We start from the raw sequence: 15043 nt of genomic DNA on the forward strand, positions 1-15043 counted from the left end.
TTTCGGCAAATGGGGGAGCTTTGCCTACTCTTCCGGAGTCCGTGAGGACTCCCCGAAAATCGTGAGCCTCCCGGGAATTCCGGGAGAGTAGGCAAGTATGGGTAAGGTAGGTGCGCTGAACCCAGTTCTTTTGGGTGTCGGAGGGTCCATGGGGCACTGGTGACCCAGGTGGGAGCCTAGTAGGGAGAAAATGTCACCAATAATCAGGTGTTAAGGACTCTGGGACCGGAGCTCTCCAGAAGCATGTCCAACTAGCATTGAGTCCAAGCCACGCCCTGAATTAAGGGTGTTTTTATGGGAGAAATGCAAGTTTTTACTGACATTTCTGCATTGACATGTTGTATAAAACAGCTGCCATTCCATATTAATTGTACGCCATTCCACATTATGCCACTTGTGTAGTAGGGTACAGGTGTGGGGGAGCACATATACAAAGAGTTTAGTGTTTGGTATTAGGGTATCTGGGTCAAATAGGGGTGTTTTATGAGAGAAATGCAATTTTTTACCGACATTTCTACATTGACATGGCGTATAAAACAGCTGTCATTCCCTAGTAATTGGCTGTCATTCAGGCGCGGGCTGGCAAATTTCAGCCCAGGGGGCGTACAGGCGGCCGCATCACATGACACGCGACGGTCCGCATCGCGTGTCATATAATGCGGTCACCTGTGCCTGACGCAGCCGCATCGCTTGTCATGTTGTGCGTCCGCCAGGGGAAGGCGGGGCCAAACAGCGGTTAGACTGAGCGGCCCCCTGCCCAGCCGGCCCCTGCTGTCATTCCATGTCATTCCACATGTTAAACATGACCAAGTGCCTTAGCAATAAGTGTGTGGAAGATATAATTAAGAAGTATAAGATTTTTTAAAATATACGAAAAAAAATCTGCCAATATTAGTCAATTGGCATTCCTTTTAGTAAGTCTTATTTTTTTCTTGCAGCTTAAAATTGTTGTCACAATACATATTTTTCTGTAAATCAAACTATTTAAGGATTAGAAATGTATAACTGTTTTACTGTATTTCGATATATGGATTTGGTACTTCAACACCACAATTTGATCTCACAAACTATGTCATAGAGCTTACTTAAGCAAAACGGGAGGCAAATAAAGCGACATGTCCCATGTCAACAAACATTTGGTCTTTCTAATGTCAGAGATGTTTTGCAACGTACAAGTTTTGCAGAAGTCACCTGAAAACAACGCATGCAACTAAGGGCAGATTCTCGGAACGCACAATAAACAATGATTAACATAACGTTAGAGCAGATGACTGGAGCTGCCCACAGGAAGAGGAGAGGCTTATTACCATTGTACATAGTCTCTGAACCAATAATAACATGACTTCTTCCTACGCCCCTTTAGAAAACCTTGCGGGGACAACCAGCATATCCTCTATAGTTTTCTAGACACTGTCCTGCTGTCATTTGTTGTTTATACCACGAAAAGAGATGGCAGCGGTTGGATTAAGAGCGTCTTATCACCGAGCTCTGGATAAGCTTGAACTCATGCTTCCTGCTAAATTACGACCATTCTACAATCACCCAGCAGGTAAAACTGCATTCAGCAATGGCATCTCTTTTGCATGCACAATCACCTACTATTCAATATATAAATCTGAAACTTTAAAATACTGTATTATGTTCAAACTGATCTGTTTAAATTCTCATCGAATCATTTTAGTGATATAATGTCCTTTAGTTAAGTGGGAAGGTGAGTAGAAGGTCATTTGAACTGTCTTTACTTTCCTTGTACAATCAAGTTGCAATGGATTTATATACTTACAAAAAATATCAAGCAGGTTGATGGAATCTGTATTTATTTACATTTTATTTGTAAATAGTATCTACCACCAAATAATAGAGCAGTTCAATGAGAGCTTTTAAGTGTAAGGATCTTTCAAAAAGGTTTGACACTTGGAGATTCCCTTTCCTATAGAATTTGATTCTGGGTATTCAGTTTGGAATCTAAGTTTGTGTGTAACAAATGTTGGTGCCATTGTTGATTTCCCCACATCACCATATAGAATCAAAACCTTGTGTATAGGGAATAGGAAGATCTGATTCTGTTGGGCATATTCAATTGTTGGTGTTACATGTGAAAGTAACGTGGTGTGCGCACTATTACCGCCATTACGGTAATAGTGCGTGTAAATACTGTTATTACGGTACCTTTCGCGCTGGATTTCAGCTTGCAGTGCCTTGCTCCGAGCTCAAGTCTGGGTTAGTATTACCGTAATAACGGTAAAACTTTTAACGCTGCGGGAAACGGCAACAATTAAATATGCCCTTGTGTTTGAGGTAACGGGAAATAAATTTGAGTAGCATTTTCCTCCTATCAAATATGCACTACAATAACATGAAGATGTCATAATTAGGGCTGCTGTTGGGTAGCACTTGCTATAGCATTTGACATCATATAATGTGCTTTCGCTACCTGAATACCATGGTCTTTATTGTTGTTCTGTTTTATTTGCCTGTTTGTCGTACTAATAATTTAGTGGACAGGTGCATTTCAGGAATGTGACTAATGCTTCTCTTGTTTCACTTATTTTCTCCTTTAAGCTATTCAGCTTTAGGACAATGTTGTTCAAGGTGACCGAACAGTTAATACTGTAGCTTCAGCACCCAACCACAACCTACCAATGCAATGAAGGCGTGTGTGTGTGTCTAGCATGTGTGTGTCTAGCGTGTGTGTGTGAATAGCATCTGTGTCTAGCGTGTGTGTCTAGCGCGCGTGTCTAGCGTGTGTGTGTGTCTAGCGCACGCGCGTGTGTGTCTAGTGCACGTCTAGCGTGTTATGGGTTAAGTACAAATGGTGTGGCTCCAGTGACTTCATTGAACGTTGTGTACATGTTTGCATCTGTGTAACATCTGTAGTGAAATGTGATGCTGGCATGTTACTCTGTTTCCAAGTGGATTTAACATTCCCTCTACTATAGAAATATTGCTGCCACGCTGCTGTTTGCAACTTAACTGTTTTTAAAATACATTTTTTTTAGTCAAAATGAATAGTCTTTTATATTAACTTGTATTTCTCTTTTAGGACCCAGGACCGTGTTTTTTTGGGCTCCAATAATGAAATGGGTAATTTGTAAACATTTTTTTTTCCATGTATTACAGTCCTACTGATATATTAGTCAAATGTAAATTGTAGTGTTTTATATTCTGCAAACCCCCTCACCCCCCCCCCCCCCCTCTTGCAAGCATACATATTGTAGTTGAACAGATATACAATTGTATGTTACAGGTGTATTCTACCCTGGAAAAAGAGCAGTGTATGTAAATATAATTTATTAGCCTGATGTGCATGGCTCCCCTTAAGTAGCATAGGTGCAGGTGCCCATAAAAAAAATAAAAATAAAAATTCATGTTCCCATTCACTGGTCCCAGCCACACTGCACTTTGGGCTTTTGGAAACCAGTCTTTTGGCCAGAGGACTGGGTGGCCCATCACCTACTGGGGTCAACTTTCAGCCCAACCGTGTTCTTGGACATCTACACTTGATCTTAACCAAAAGACCTCGATGTTTTTTAGTTCTTTGGGCTTCATATAATGGGTCACTAATTAGAAAAAATTATTATTTGAATTGGGCCACTCCTAGTTTGCAGCTAACTTTGAGCGACTGGACCAATAGATTTCGCCATGTATCGCCTAAGTACTTCATAAGTATCTGGTAGACTCTCGATGGAACTACACATGCAAGGAATTATGCTTCTAAGGAAATTTACAATTAAATGTGGCATTTGTAAACTTAAAATACAATTTGTCTTTTTCCCGTTTGAATTCACTTACTAACAAAAAGAAGTAGAGCTTATTTGAATATTTGTGATTAATAGCTCTGGGAGTGGTGAAATCCAGGAATGAGGCTCATCTTAACGTGGCCTATTTATCAAACATAAATTTTCTGTTTAAATCCCCGAAAACTGACGTTTTAGTGGACTAGCCGCAAAATTGTGATTTATGATCATTTTATCGCAGCAGATATGTTGGATATCTGCTGCTTTGCATCTGTCTACGTTTTACTGAGCATTCTCCATAAAAGTGTATGGGGACTGCACAGTAACACTATTTATCAATAGCCAAAATTCTATCTTTTTATTTTGTTATTTTTGATAGTGTAGTATTTCGAGATATAATTCAGAAATCCTTTAGATAGATGTGCGTGTACCAGACTGCTAGATTTTTCAGACACTTCAGAACCTCTTTCCCAAGAATTCAGGATCATCCAGAATTAGGTGCCACCCAGAAAAAAACAGAATAAACCAGAGATAGTGTTTATCTTTGTTCCCATTCCAGTATATAAATGCGTACTAGAAAAAAATGTATGCAAGCTTCTCTGTATATGATACAGTAGTCCGTGTAGGGTCCAATGTTCGTTATATCCACAGATCGATTGGATACCTAAGATTCACAGAACAGAATGTTCCCTTAGACTTCCTGCAAGCTACAATCGGTGACTAGATCTATCTATCTCCACAATACAAGTAAACTGTACAGTACACCATAAATACATCAAATAAAGTGTCCAATATAAAATAATAAAACAATGGCATTCACAGATCTTCTCAGTTTCTGTTCATCTGCTACTAAGATTCAGCAGTGTGCAAAATGCAGCAGCATTTCGGAGATGTACTAAACTGGTGGCTTGAGACGAGTTTATTATATCTAAGACATGAGCTGTCTTTGCTCCTAGACCTTTTAAAATCAACACTTACAGTTGACCAGGGCGGCTCTTTCAGGCCAGAAATTTTACTTGTTGAACAGGTAGCATCCTATGACAGTGCCATGTTGAAAGTCACTGAGCTATTCAGTCAGTACAACTCATTCATTTTCTAAGGTTTGTCTATGGAGATTGCATGTGCTTGATTTTTCTGTAACTGTTGGCAATTGGATATGGCTGTAATGGCCAAACACCCTAATTGGAAGGGATGTCCCCACACTTTTGGTCATGTACTTTTTACAGTTACCCTATTAGTGAAACCCCACAATTATGCTAAAAGTGCATGATAAAACTAGATCTGACAGGTACAATGTCATAAATGTCTGTGTGTTCAGGGCCTCCTCCTCCTCTATTGAATCCTAGAGATGTCATGAGCTTTCCAGTTAACAAAGACGTGTAATGATTCTCTCCCCCACAGCTATATATATTGAATGCTGAGCATGGTTGGTTTACTAGATATTTGGGGGTAAATGTATCAAGCTGAGAGTTTGCCGGCAGGTTTGAAAATTGGAGATGTTGCCTATAAGCAACCAATCAGATTCTAGCTATAATTTTGTAGAATGTACTGAATAAATGATAGCTAGAATCTAATTGGTTTTTCAAACCCGCGGGAAAACTCTCAGCTTGATACATTGACCCCTTGGTGTTGTTTCCTGCTGCTACACAGGAACCAACACCTATATATGACAACCTGGTTCCTTTGCAGGCAGCAGCAAGTGAGAACCACACAGGACATGGAGACATTTAATTCATATCAACGGTTGAACACTGTTTTTTTGGGTCATTTTCATGCATTTAGACTCGGACAACAAACAAACAAAAAAAACGATAGGGTTCTTGCTCAGGATGAACAAGAATTTATGAAGCAATAATCAATGAAGAATGTATAATATAAGAGACCATGAACAAGAGCATCTTTTCCATTAACATATAAAATACGTATGGATTCTGAATATTGAGAACCTGTAGGTTGGTGTGTTTAGTCATTTTTTTTATTAAATTATACTTGGCTATTTAGCAAATAATTGTACAGTTTAACAAATATTAATAAACTTTGATCTCTTTAAATTGACTATTGCGGATCGGAAAGAGTTGTTTTTTGATGCCTATCGAGTTCTGTTAGAGTTCCTTCTACATCCATGACCACCATCATCATCATTTATTTATATAGCGCCAGCAGATTCCGTGGCGCTTTACAATTGAGAACAAACAGTAATAAAACAAAACTGTGTAATACATAGAGAGAGGTAAGAGGGCCCTGCTTGCAAGCTTACAATCTATTATAGGTTGTGGATGGTGTTTTATTTATTTTCCTGTGCGGGTTATCAACTTTGTGTAGGAGTATAAATACTTCTCACGGTCTTTCCTGCCAAAGATATCTGATAAATAAATATAATAGAAATAAAGATATTGAACTTTAAGCATTCTATCCAGATTGTAAATTTATATGATCTGTTCAAGAACTATCATTTAAGCTTTGTTTTCACTATTCTTGTAACTGTAGGGGTTGGTGATTGCTGGACTAGCAGACATGACCAGACCAGCAGAGAAGCTAAGCACAGCTCAGTCTGGAGTTTTAACGGCTACTGGTAAGTATTGAACCACTTAATAAACGACATACCTTAATATAAAATGACAGGTGCTGTTGGAACATCAGACATTATGGCGCTTGCTCTTTATGAACATCGCCAATGTAATAAGTTACAGTGAAATGTATTTGCATAACATTAATTTTCTCTAATGCTAACCTATGTCTGATTTTTGACTGTTGAAGCTGGAGAGATCAAGGGGGAACCACAGAAAAAAAGTTCTAGGCCTCAGCTCTCTGAATTTTTCATTAAAGAAATGTTACTAATATATAAACTTGTTTATGATCATATGTTAAAAGTATGTAATTGATAATAGATCCCACTTCCCTTATTGTGCAGTGTTCCTTTGGATAAGCAAAATGTAAATTGTTCAATGTATTGCATTATAAATGAGCAGGCTTATAAACTAAAAAAAAACTCATTTACACACACTCAAATACGTTCCATAAAGACTCCCCAGAAACTGCAAACTGTTAAATTATAATTATGCTCCACTCTTTCAGGAAAATGTGTCACAGAAATGGGTGGTTTATACAGCAACAAAAAAACTTTAGGCAAGAATAAAATTGGCAGCTGTTATTGAAAAGCAGTCACAGCCTCAAATGTTATCAAATCACTGCTATTGTCTGTATCCAAGTGACCTATATATTAATGTGCCAGCAGTACAAAAATCGGAGCAGTCTCGCCCACTGAAGTCTCTTGCTTATAAATAGCTGTTTGCAGAGCTTACAGCAGTCCAAGTGTTGTCATGCAGACAAGGGGGTAAATGTATTAAACTGCGGATTTTGCAAGTCGCTGATATTCCGTGACTTCGTAGGGGAAATTAAAACTTCCCCTGCAAGGTCAAAGAATATTGGAGACTTGCAAAATCCACATGTTAATACATTTACTATTATCTGCTCTAGTGTAAATAGTATATACAACACAAACTAGGAGAATCTGGTGCTTAAACCTCAATAAAAATTTATTTCAGAAGGAGATTCTGGAAATGGTGCCAGGGCCTTCCCCCTTACAGATCAGTTAACTTGTGCTACCAATTGCTCAGACTTTTGTCATTACCCAGTTGTGTGTGTTTATTTTTTTGCATAGACATGGCTTGTGTCTTTTGGTATCCTCCTAAAAGGGAGTGCATGTCTCCATACAATTAACCCTTTACTATATTTTGTAAACAAAAAAATTGTAATTTAAAAATATCCCCTACCTTTCACCTAAACTGTTCTCCTCATATGTGTAGGAAGAAATGCTTGATGCTTTATATTTGTGTATGATGAATAATGGAGATGAAGCATTTTTAATTTTTTCTTCTCTATTTTGAAACGATAGTGTGTTTAGTGTGTGTATGCACTTTTATATAATGTTGCCTGAATTGTGTATAAAGAGGAAGCTCACTGTACATAGATAATTTGTTGAGGAAAGGCCTGTATGCTTTATACAAACATTTGTTACTTCATCTGTAGTTTAAAAGGAGACAAAAATAAATAGGCAGAAGCCTTGCATTTTGTGTCTTAAGACTTCTTAAACTATTCCCCCTCCACCCAATTGTAATTTTATAAGTTGCAGGGGATGTTGTTGGAGACTGGGCCTTATTTTCATCTCTGTGCTGCACTTTTTGAATATTGGTAGGTATGGGTATGCAAGAGGAAACATATCAAATCAGCTGCTGAGACTGAGTGCAACATCTATGTGTATATAATAAATTATAAATGTTAAAATTCTAGGAAATATTGCCATCAATTTAGGGTAGTTAGTATAAGCTGCTGTTTTAGGGATTCTTACCAAAGAAACATCTAGAAAACCATACAGTCATGGCCAAAAGTTTTGAGAATGACACAAATATTATTTTTCAGTCTGCTGCCTCAGTTTTTATGATGGCAATTTGCATATACTCCAGAATGTCATGAAGAGTGAACAGATGAATTGCAATTAATTTCAAAGTCCCTCTTTGCTATGACAATAAACTTTATCCCAAAACAACATTTCCACTGTATTTCAGCCATGCCACAAAAGGATCAGCTGACATCGGATCAGTGATTCTTTCGTCAACACAGGCGAGTGTTGGCGAGGACAAGGCTGGAGATCACTCTTTCATGCTGATGGAGTTAGAATAAGACTGGAAGCTTTAAAAGGATGGTAGCGCTTCAAATCATTGTTCTTCCTCTGTTAACTGGTTACTGGCAAAGAAACACGTGCAGTCATTATTGCTTTGGCCAAAATGAGCTTCACAGGCAAGGATATTGCTGCTAGTAAGATTGCACCTAAATCAGCCATTTAATTGGATCATCAAGAACTTCAAGGAGGAGGGGTTCATTAGTTGTGAAGAAAGCTTCAGGGTGCCAAAGAACGTCCAACAAATGCCAGGACCGTCTCCTAAAGTTGATTCAGCTGCGGGATCGTGACACCACCAGTGCAGAGCTTGAGCAGGAATGGTAGCAGGCAGGTGCGAGTGCATCTGCACACACAGTGAGGTGAAGATTTTTGGAGATGGCCTGGTGTCAAGAAGGTCAGCGAAGAAGCCACTTCTCTCCAGGAAAAACATCAGGGCCAGACTGATATTCTGCAAAAGGTACAGGGATTCTCTGATGAATCTCCTTTCAGATTGTTTGGGATATCTGGAAAAATGCTTATCTGGAGAAGGAAAGGTGAGCTCTACAATCGGTCCTGTCATGCCAACAGTAAAGCATCCTGAGCCCAATCATGTGTGGGATTGCTTCACAGCCAAGTGGGGGGGGGGGGGCTGGTCTCACTCTCAATTTTTCTTAAGAACACAGCCATGAATAAAAAATGGTACCAAAACTTTCTCCAAGAGCAACTTCTCCTAACCATCCAAGAACAGTTTGGTGATGAACAATGCCTTTTCCAGCATGATGGAGCACCTTGCCATAAGGCAAAAGTGATAACGAAGTGGCTCAGGGATCAAAACATTGAAATTTTGGGTCCATGACCAGGAAACTCCTCAGACCCTAATCCCATTGAGAACTTGTGGTCAATCCTCAAGAGGCGGGTGGACAAACAAACACCCACAAATTTTGACACACTCCAAGCATTGATTAGGCAAGAAAGGCGACCATGTGAATGTGCTGTCCGCCTGTACAGCTGTGCGTGTGCAACTCTGAACTGATAGATTTGTTCCTGGTGCGGATCAAAGAATACAATATGACTGCAATGGATTATTCTCTGTTGCGTCGACCTATCTGACTCGTTTTGTTCTAAACAGACCTTTTTAAATCATGGTCATAATTTATCTCCGTTGCTCACTGTTATAATACAGATTTATTGGTCTTATGTTTTATTATTCCATTAGTGTGGAAACTTTTAAAACAAAAATGAGTAATGAAATCCAGTGTCTACACATTACTCATGATCTAGGTGGGGTGGAAAATGCTTTAGAGTATGTGGCCAGTATGGTTTCCATCTTGAAGTTGGCCATGTTGGATGGAACTCTGATATGTTACATGACTAGCTTCCCATTTAAAATAAAATAGTCACAGTGCAGTTACCAAACTCCTCGCCAAATTTAAACAAACCGTATCAGTTTCAGATAAACCAAAAAATGGACGAGCAAAGGCTACTACAGATGAAGCAACAACTGCTGTACTGGCATCATTTTTCAAAGAGCCCATAACGTAGCACTTGTCTGTCTCATGAATGTGGGGTTAGTGCTACAGCCCTTTTGAGAATTTTGACTATACCAGTCCTGACCAACCTGTGGCTCTCCAGGTGTTGCAAAACTACAAATCCCAGCATACCTTGCTAGCTATCGGTGGCATATCTGCTGGCAAAGCATACTGGGACTTGTAGTTTCACAACACCTGGACAGCCACATGTTGGTCAGGCCTTGTCTACACATAAGTGGCACCCCTACAAGATTCAGATGTTGCAACACCTGACTGAGGATGAAATAATTTGCTAGAACATATGTGCTTCGTTCTCCAGATATCAAGACAATCTCAACATGTTCTGTTTGTGTTGGTGCCATTGTCATTAATGTCACTACCTCCAAAAGAAAACGCAGTTAAAACTAGAGAATGAATAAAGTTACATTAAAACAAAGAACACCATTGTTTTTCTTATAAAATTCTACATCTGTTTGATGTCACATGACTACCTTCCTATTAAAAAGTTTTCCACTACACCCATATCATATGTGTAGACACTGGATTTCCTTACTCATTTCTGTTTTAAAAAGGTGATTCTGTACTTATGGACCACTCTGTATATTTACAGTGCATCCGGAAAGTATTCACAGCGCTTCACTTTTTCCATATTTTGTTTTGTTACAACCTTATTCCAAAATGGAATAAATTCCTTTTTTTTCCCCTGAAAATTCTATACATAGTACCCCATCATGACGTGAAAAAGTTTTGGTTTTTTTTTGAGATTTTTGCAAATTTATCAAAAATAAAAGAACTTAAGTATTCACAGCCTTTGCCATGAAGCTCAAAATTGAGCTCAGGGGCATCCTGTTTTCACTGATCATTTTTGAGATTTTTGAGAGTTTAATTGGAGTCCACCTGTGGTAAATTCAGTTGATTGGACATGATTTGCAAAGGCACACACCTGTCTATATAAGGTCCCATACTTGACAGTGACATGTCAGAGCACAAACCAAGCATGAAGTCAAAGGAATTGCCTGTAGACTTCCGAGACAGGATTGTCTCGAGGCCCAAATCTGGGGAATGGTACAGAAAAATATCTGCTTATTTGAAGGTCCTAATGAGCATAGTGGCCTCCATCATCCATAAATGAAAGAAATTCGGAATCACCAGGACTCTTCCGAGAGCTGGCCGGCCGTCTAAACTGAGCGATCAGGGGAGAAGGTCCCTAGCCAGGGAGGTGACCAAGAACACGATGGTCACTCTGTCAGAGCTACAGCATTCCTCTGTGGAGAAAGGAGAACCTTCCAGAAGGACAACCATTTGTCCACCAATCAGGCCTGTATGGTAGAGTGGTCAGACGGAAGCCACTCCTTATGGTAAAAAAGCACATGGCAGGCCACCTGAAGTTTGCCAAAATGCACCTGAAGGACTCTCAAACCATGAGAAACAAAATTCTCTGGTCTGATGAGACAAAGATTGAACAGGCGTCATGTCAATACCATCCCTACAGTGAAGCACGGTGGTGGTAGCATCATGCTGTGGGCATGTTTTTCAGCGGCAGGAACTGGGAGACTAGTCAGGGCAGAGGGAAAGATGAATGCAGCAATGTACAGAGACATCCTTGATGAAAACCTGCTCCAGAGGGCTCTTGGCCTTAGACTAGGGCAGTAGTTCATCTTGCAGCAGGACAACGACCCTAAGTACACAGCCAAGATATCAAAGGAGTGTCTTAAGGACATTCACAGAGTTGTCCTGAAGGGGTCCAGCCAGAGCCCAGACTTGAATCCGATTTGAACATCTCTAGAGAGATCTGAAAATGGCTGTAAACCAACTCTTTCCATCCAACCTGATGGAGCTTGAGAGGTGCTGCAACGAGGAATGGGCAAAACTGCCCAAAGATAGGTGTGGCGAGCTTGTGGCATCATATTCAAAAAGACTTGAGGCTGTAATTTTCTGGCAAAGATGCATCAACTAAGTATTGAGCAAAGACTGAATAAATTTGCAAACATATCACTCTTTTCACGTTGTCATTATGGGGTATTGTGTATAGACTTTTGAGGGAAAAAAGGAATTTATTCCATTTTGGAATAAGGCTGTAACATGACAAAATGTGGAAAATTGTGGAAAAAGGGAAGCGCTGTGAATACTTTCCGGATGCACTGTGTATGTACCTGTATATTCTTATTATTAAAGCCAAATGTTGTGAAAGTGACACCATTTATTTTCTTTTTATTTATTACTTTGAACACTTTTTTTTCTGGGTACTGTTTTTAATACTAATTTTTTTTTTGTTTGCTCTGTCTTTATTATTATTATTATTATTATTATTATTATTAGACATGTAGTATCCTATGTACGTCATACTTTTCTTCTTTCGTGTAGGATACTGTGTATAATTGAAATGTTAAAAATATTAAAGGTACAGTGTGCCTGTAATAACATTTTTATTTTTTTCTGCAGGACTCATATGGTCACGTTATTCCCTTGTGATTATTCCTAAAAACTGGTCTCTGTTTGCTGTAAACTTTTTTGTTGGCTGTGCAGGCGGGTCCCAACTTTTTAGAATATGGAGGTGTGTATTACAATGTTAATGTTACAATGTGCTATAACTATGCATAGCATAAACATTCTGCTTACCTCCTAACGTTTGTGTTTTAAATAGCTGTTATCGATGGCATCTGAATTGATTTGGTTATGACATATTGATCTTAAGCTTATTTCTTTATCATTTCAGGTACAATCAAGAACTTAAAGCAAGCAATGTTGCTGATCATCAGAAAGTGGAGCATTGAACAATTTTCTTATTGCTTTGTAACTTTACAATCTGACAAGTGGTAGCAGAATCATTGCCTTACAGATGGTAAAGGTTATAAGAATATTCTTGTTTTATAAATAACCTCTTACATTGTTTTCTTGGATTAATTTTATTAAATTGTCTAGTCCATCAGATTAATAAAGAATCAAGTATAATTTTTAGTTTTGTCAAACTTATTGTGTATGATTCATTAAATCTTCATTGATCATGTTTTATAAGTTCAGTTGACCTAATAAATGCAAAGCAAGCAAAAATATTTTTAAGCAATAGATTTACTAAAAGATTTTAAAGGAAAAAGTGTCAGTGCAATCCATGGCAACCAGTCAGATTCTAGTATCATTTATCTAGTACTTTCTAGAAATTTAGACCATTTAAATCTCAACTCCAGCCATATGTGATTTGTTTAAAAGACAATGAAGTTATTGCAGAATGGCATAGCCTCTTAACCATATTGATTGTGTGGCGCTGCTGTTTCTGCTGTGCCATATAAATAAGACGAGCATTACTATCCATACATGTGTTTCTTATAAAGGACCATTAAATTCAATTATATCCTGTCTTAAAAAAAAAAAAGTGAAATATGAGATACATTTTCATTGTGTGTGTGTGTGTGTGTGTATATGTGTAATATATATTTGTGTAATATCAATCGTCCTAAACAAATTTGATGCCCATATTTTGGCTGTAGTTATGGGATTGTGAGAGACATAATCGTATTTTTGCCTAAACCATCTAGGTACCAAGAACTTATTTGGCCAGTCATGCACTCTATTACTTATATATTCCAGGCATCCAATTATCTTATATGATTTGGCTCATTAACAACAAATCTTTTTTTATTTTACATTGATTACTTTTTACAAAGCCAGGCTGCCTCTGAGATCCCACATCAGAATTTCTAGCCTTATTCTCATGTTAACAAGATATTTTGAATACCCATAGTTTTGACACTTGATATACAGGCATTGAACACTTGTTTACTTCATGAAGCTGGAGTGTCTAGACTCAAAATTAATATTTTTGCTAACATGAGATTCTCAGACAGGCAATGTGAGTTTCTTTATTATGTAATCAGTCTTTTATTTCACAGTCAGTTTTGCCAATCTGTACATGGGAGCTCATATGGGAGGGCACATTTGCAGTAATCCTGGTGCTCTATTGATTATTTTTGGGATAGGGATATCAAGATTTTGTTTCACATTTAAATTCCAATTGCTATAATTTTAACTAATTCACTTTTAATCATAATCCCATGAACTTTTTGTATATCATCTACCCAGTGCAGGGTTTCAAGTATTCTTTCCTCTAATTGTTGTAAGGATGCGAACCCCTAATTGACACTTTGAGTGTCTGTTATAGATATGGGCTACTAGCATCCAGAAGGGACAATTGAATAAATTAAAAAGAATTTGTATGCTATGAGCTACTTCGGAGTCTCAAGTGCAAGATGTGGCCAATAATTGTATTGATGCGGGATAACCTGAAGACCTAGTGCATAAAGCTTACATGCATATTAAAGCTTGTGATAGAAATTCATGGCTTGAAACTAAAATACAACATACTTTTCATTGAAAGCCTCTATGCTACTTTGTTTCAAAATTTAATAATCAAATTAAAAAAATTCAAAACCAAAATTCTATACAACAAGATACAATTTTACATCATAAACCGCATGAAATACAAATTACTTTTTTTTAAGAAATAAATAAAAACTTGAAATATCTAGCCACCCAATTACTGGAAGAATAATATGAAAATGGAAAAAAAGGTTTATGGTTTCCACCTAAGCCTCAAGGATTCCTTTTCTTGTAATTATGTGAGATGCACTACGTGTGGTTTTATAAATAATAAAAGGATAATGTTGTTAAAGAAAAATACAAAATGGTAAGCAATATAAACTGACATCCTATACCATCTATGTGCTGCAATACCCATGCAAATTGCAAAATATGGGCCGAACCCCCAAGTCTTTGTAAACATCTATTATAGCGCACAAGAAAAAAAACTCCTTTTCACACCGGTTCTCCTGACCGTTTGCTCTGTTTCACGAAGGAAATGCCATGGGCCTAAAATCAGTTTTATATACACGCAGTTGCCACTTTATTAGATAAACATGCACTTTAAATGTAAGCTGATGGCAAGGTGACTATAACTCATGCAAAAGCAAGAATGGTGCGTAGAAGAGTCTCTGAATGTATAGCACTCCAGTCCTTTAAGCAACGGTGAACTACACATGGTTCCACTCCTGTCAGCTAAGAATAGGAAACAGGCTACAGTGGGGACAGGCTCCTCAAAACTGGACAGAGTGGAAAAAACATTGCCT

The 15043-nt window shown here is 38.2% G+C and overlaps 1 protein-coding gene across 1 annotated transcript; it reads left to right on the plus strand.

The window, feature by feature from the left end:
* The first annotated feature begins 1335 nt into the window (after positions 1-1335).
* MPC2 (mitochondrial pyruvate carrier 2) lies at positions 1336-12875 on the plus strand. Its single transcript, XM_075195610.1, has 5 exons — positions 1336-1549; positions 3044-3084; positions 6225-6309; positions 12366-12477; positions 12640-12875. The coding sequence occupies exons 1-5, from the start codon at positions 1450-1452 to the stop codon at positions 12695-12697; spliced, it is 396 nt and encodes a 131-aa protein (XP_075051711.1). The 5' UTR covers positions 1336-1449; the 3' UTR covers positions 12698-12875.
* The last annotated feature ends 2168 nt before the right edge of the window (positions 12876-15043 follow it).

This window comes from Mixophyes fleayi, chromosome 2, assembly GCF_038048845.1.
Source record: "Mixophyes fleayi isolate aMixFle1 chromosome 2, aMixFle1.hap1, whole genome shotgun sequence".
Taxonomy (NCBI): Eukaryota; Metazoa; Chordata; class Amphibia; order Anura; family Limnodynastidae; genus Mixophyes; species Mixophyes fleayi.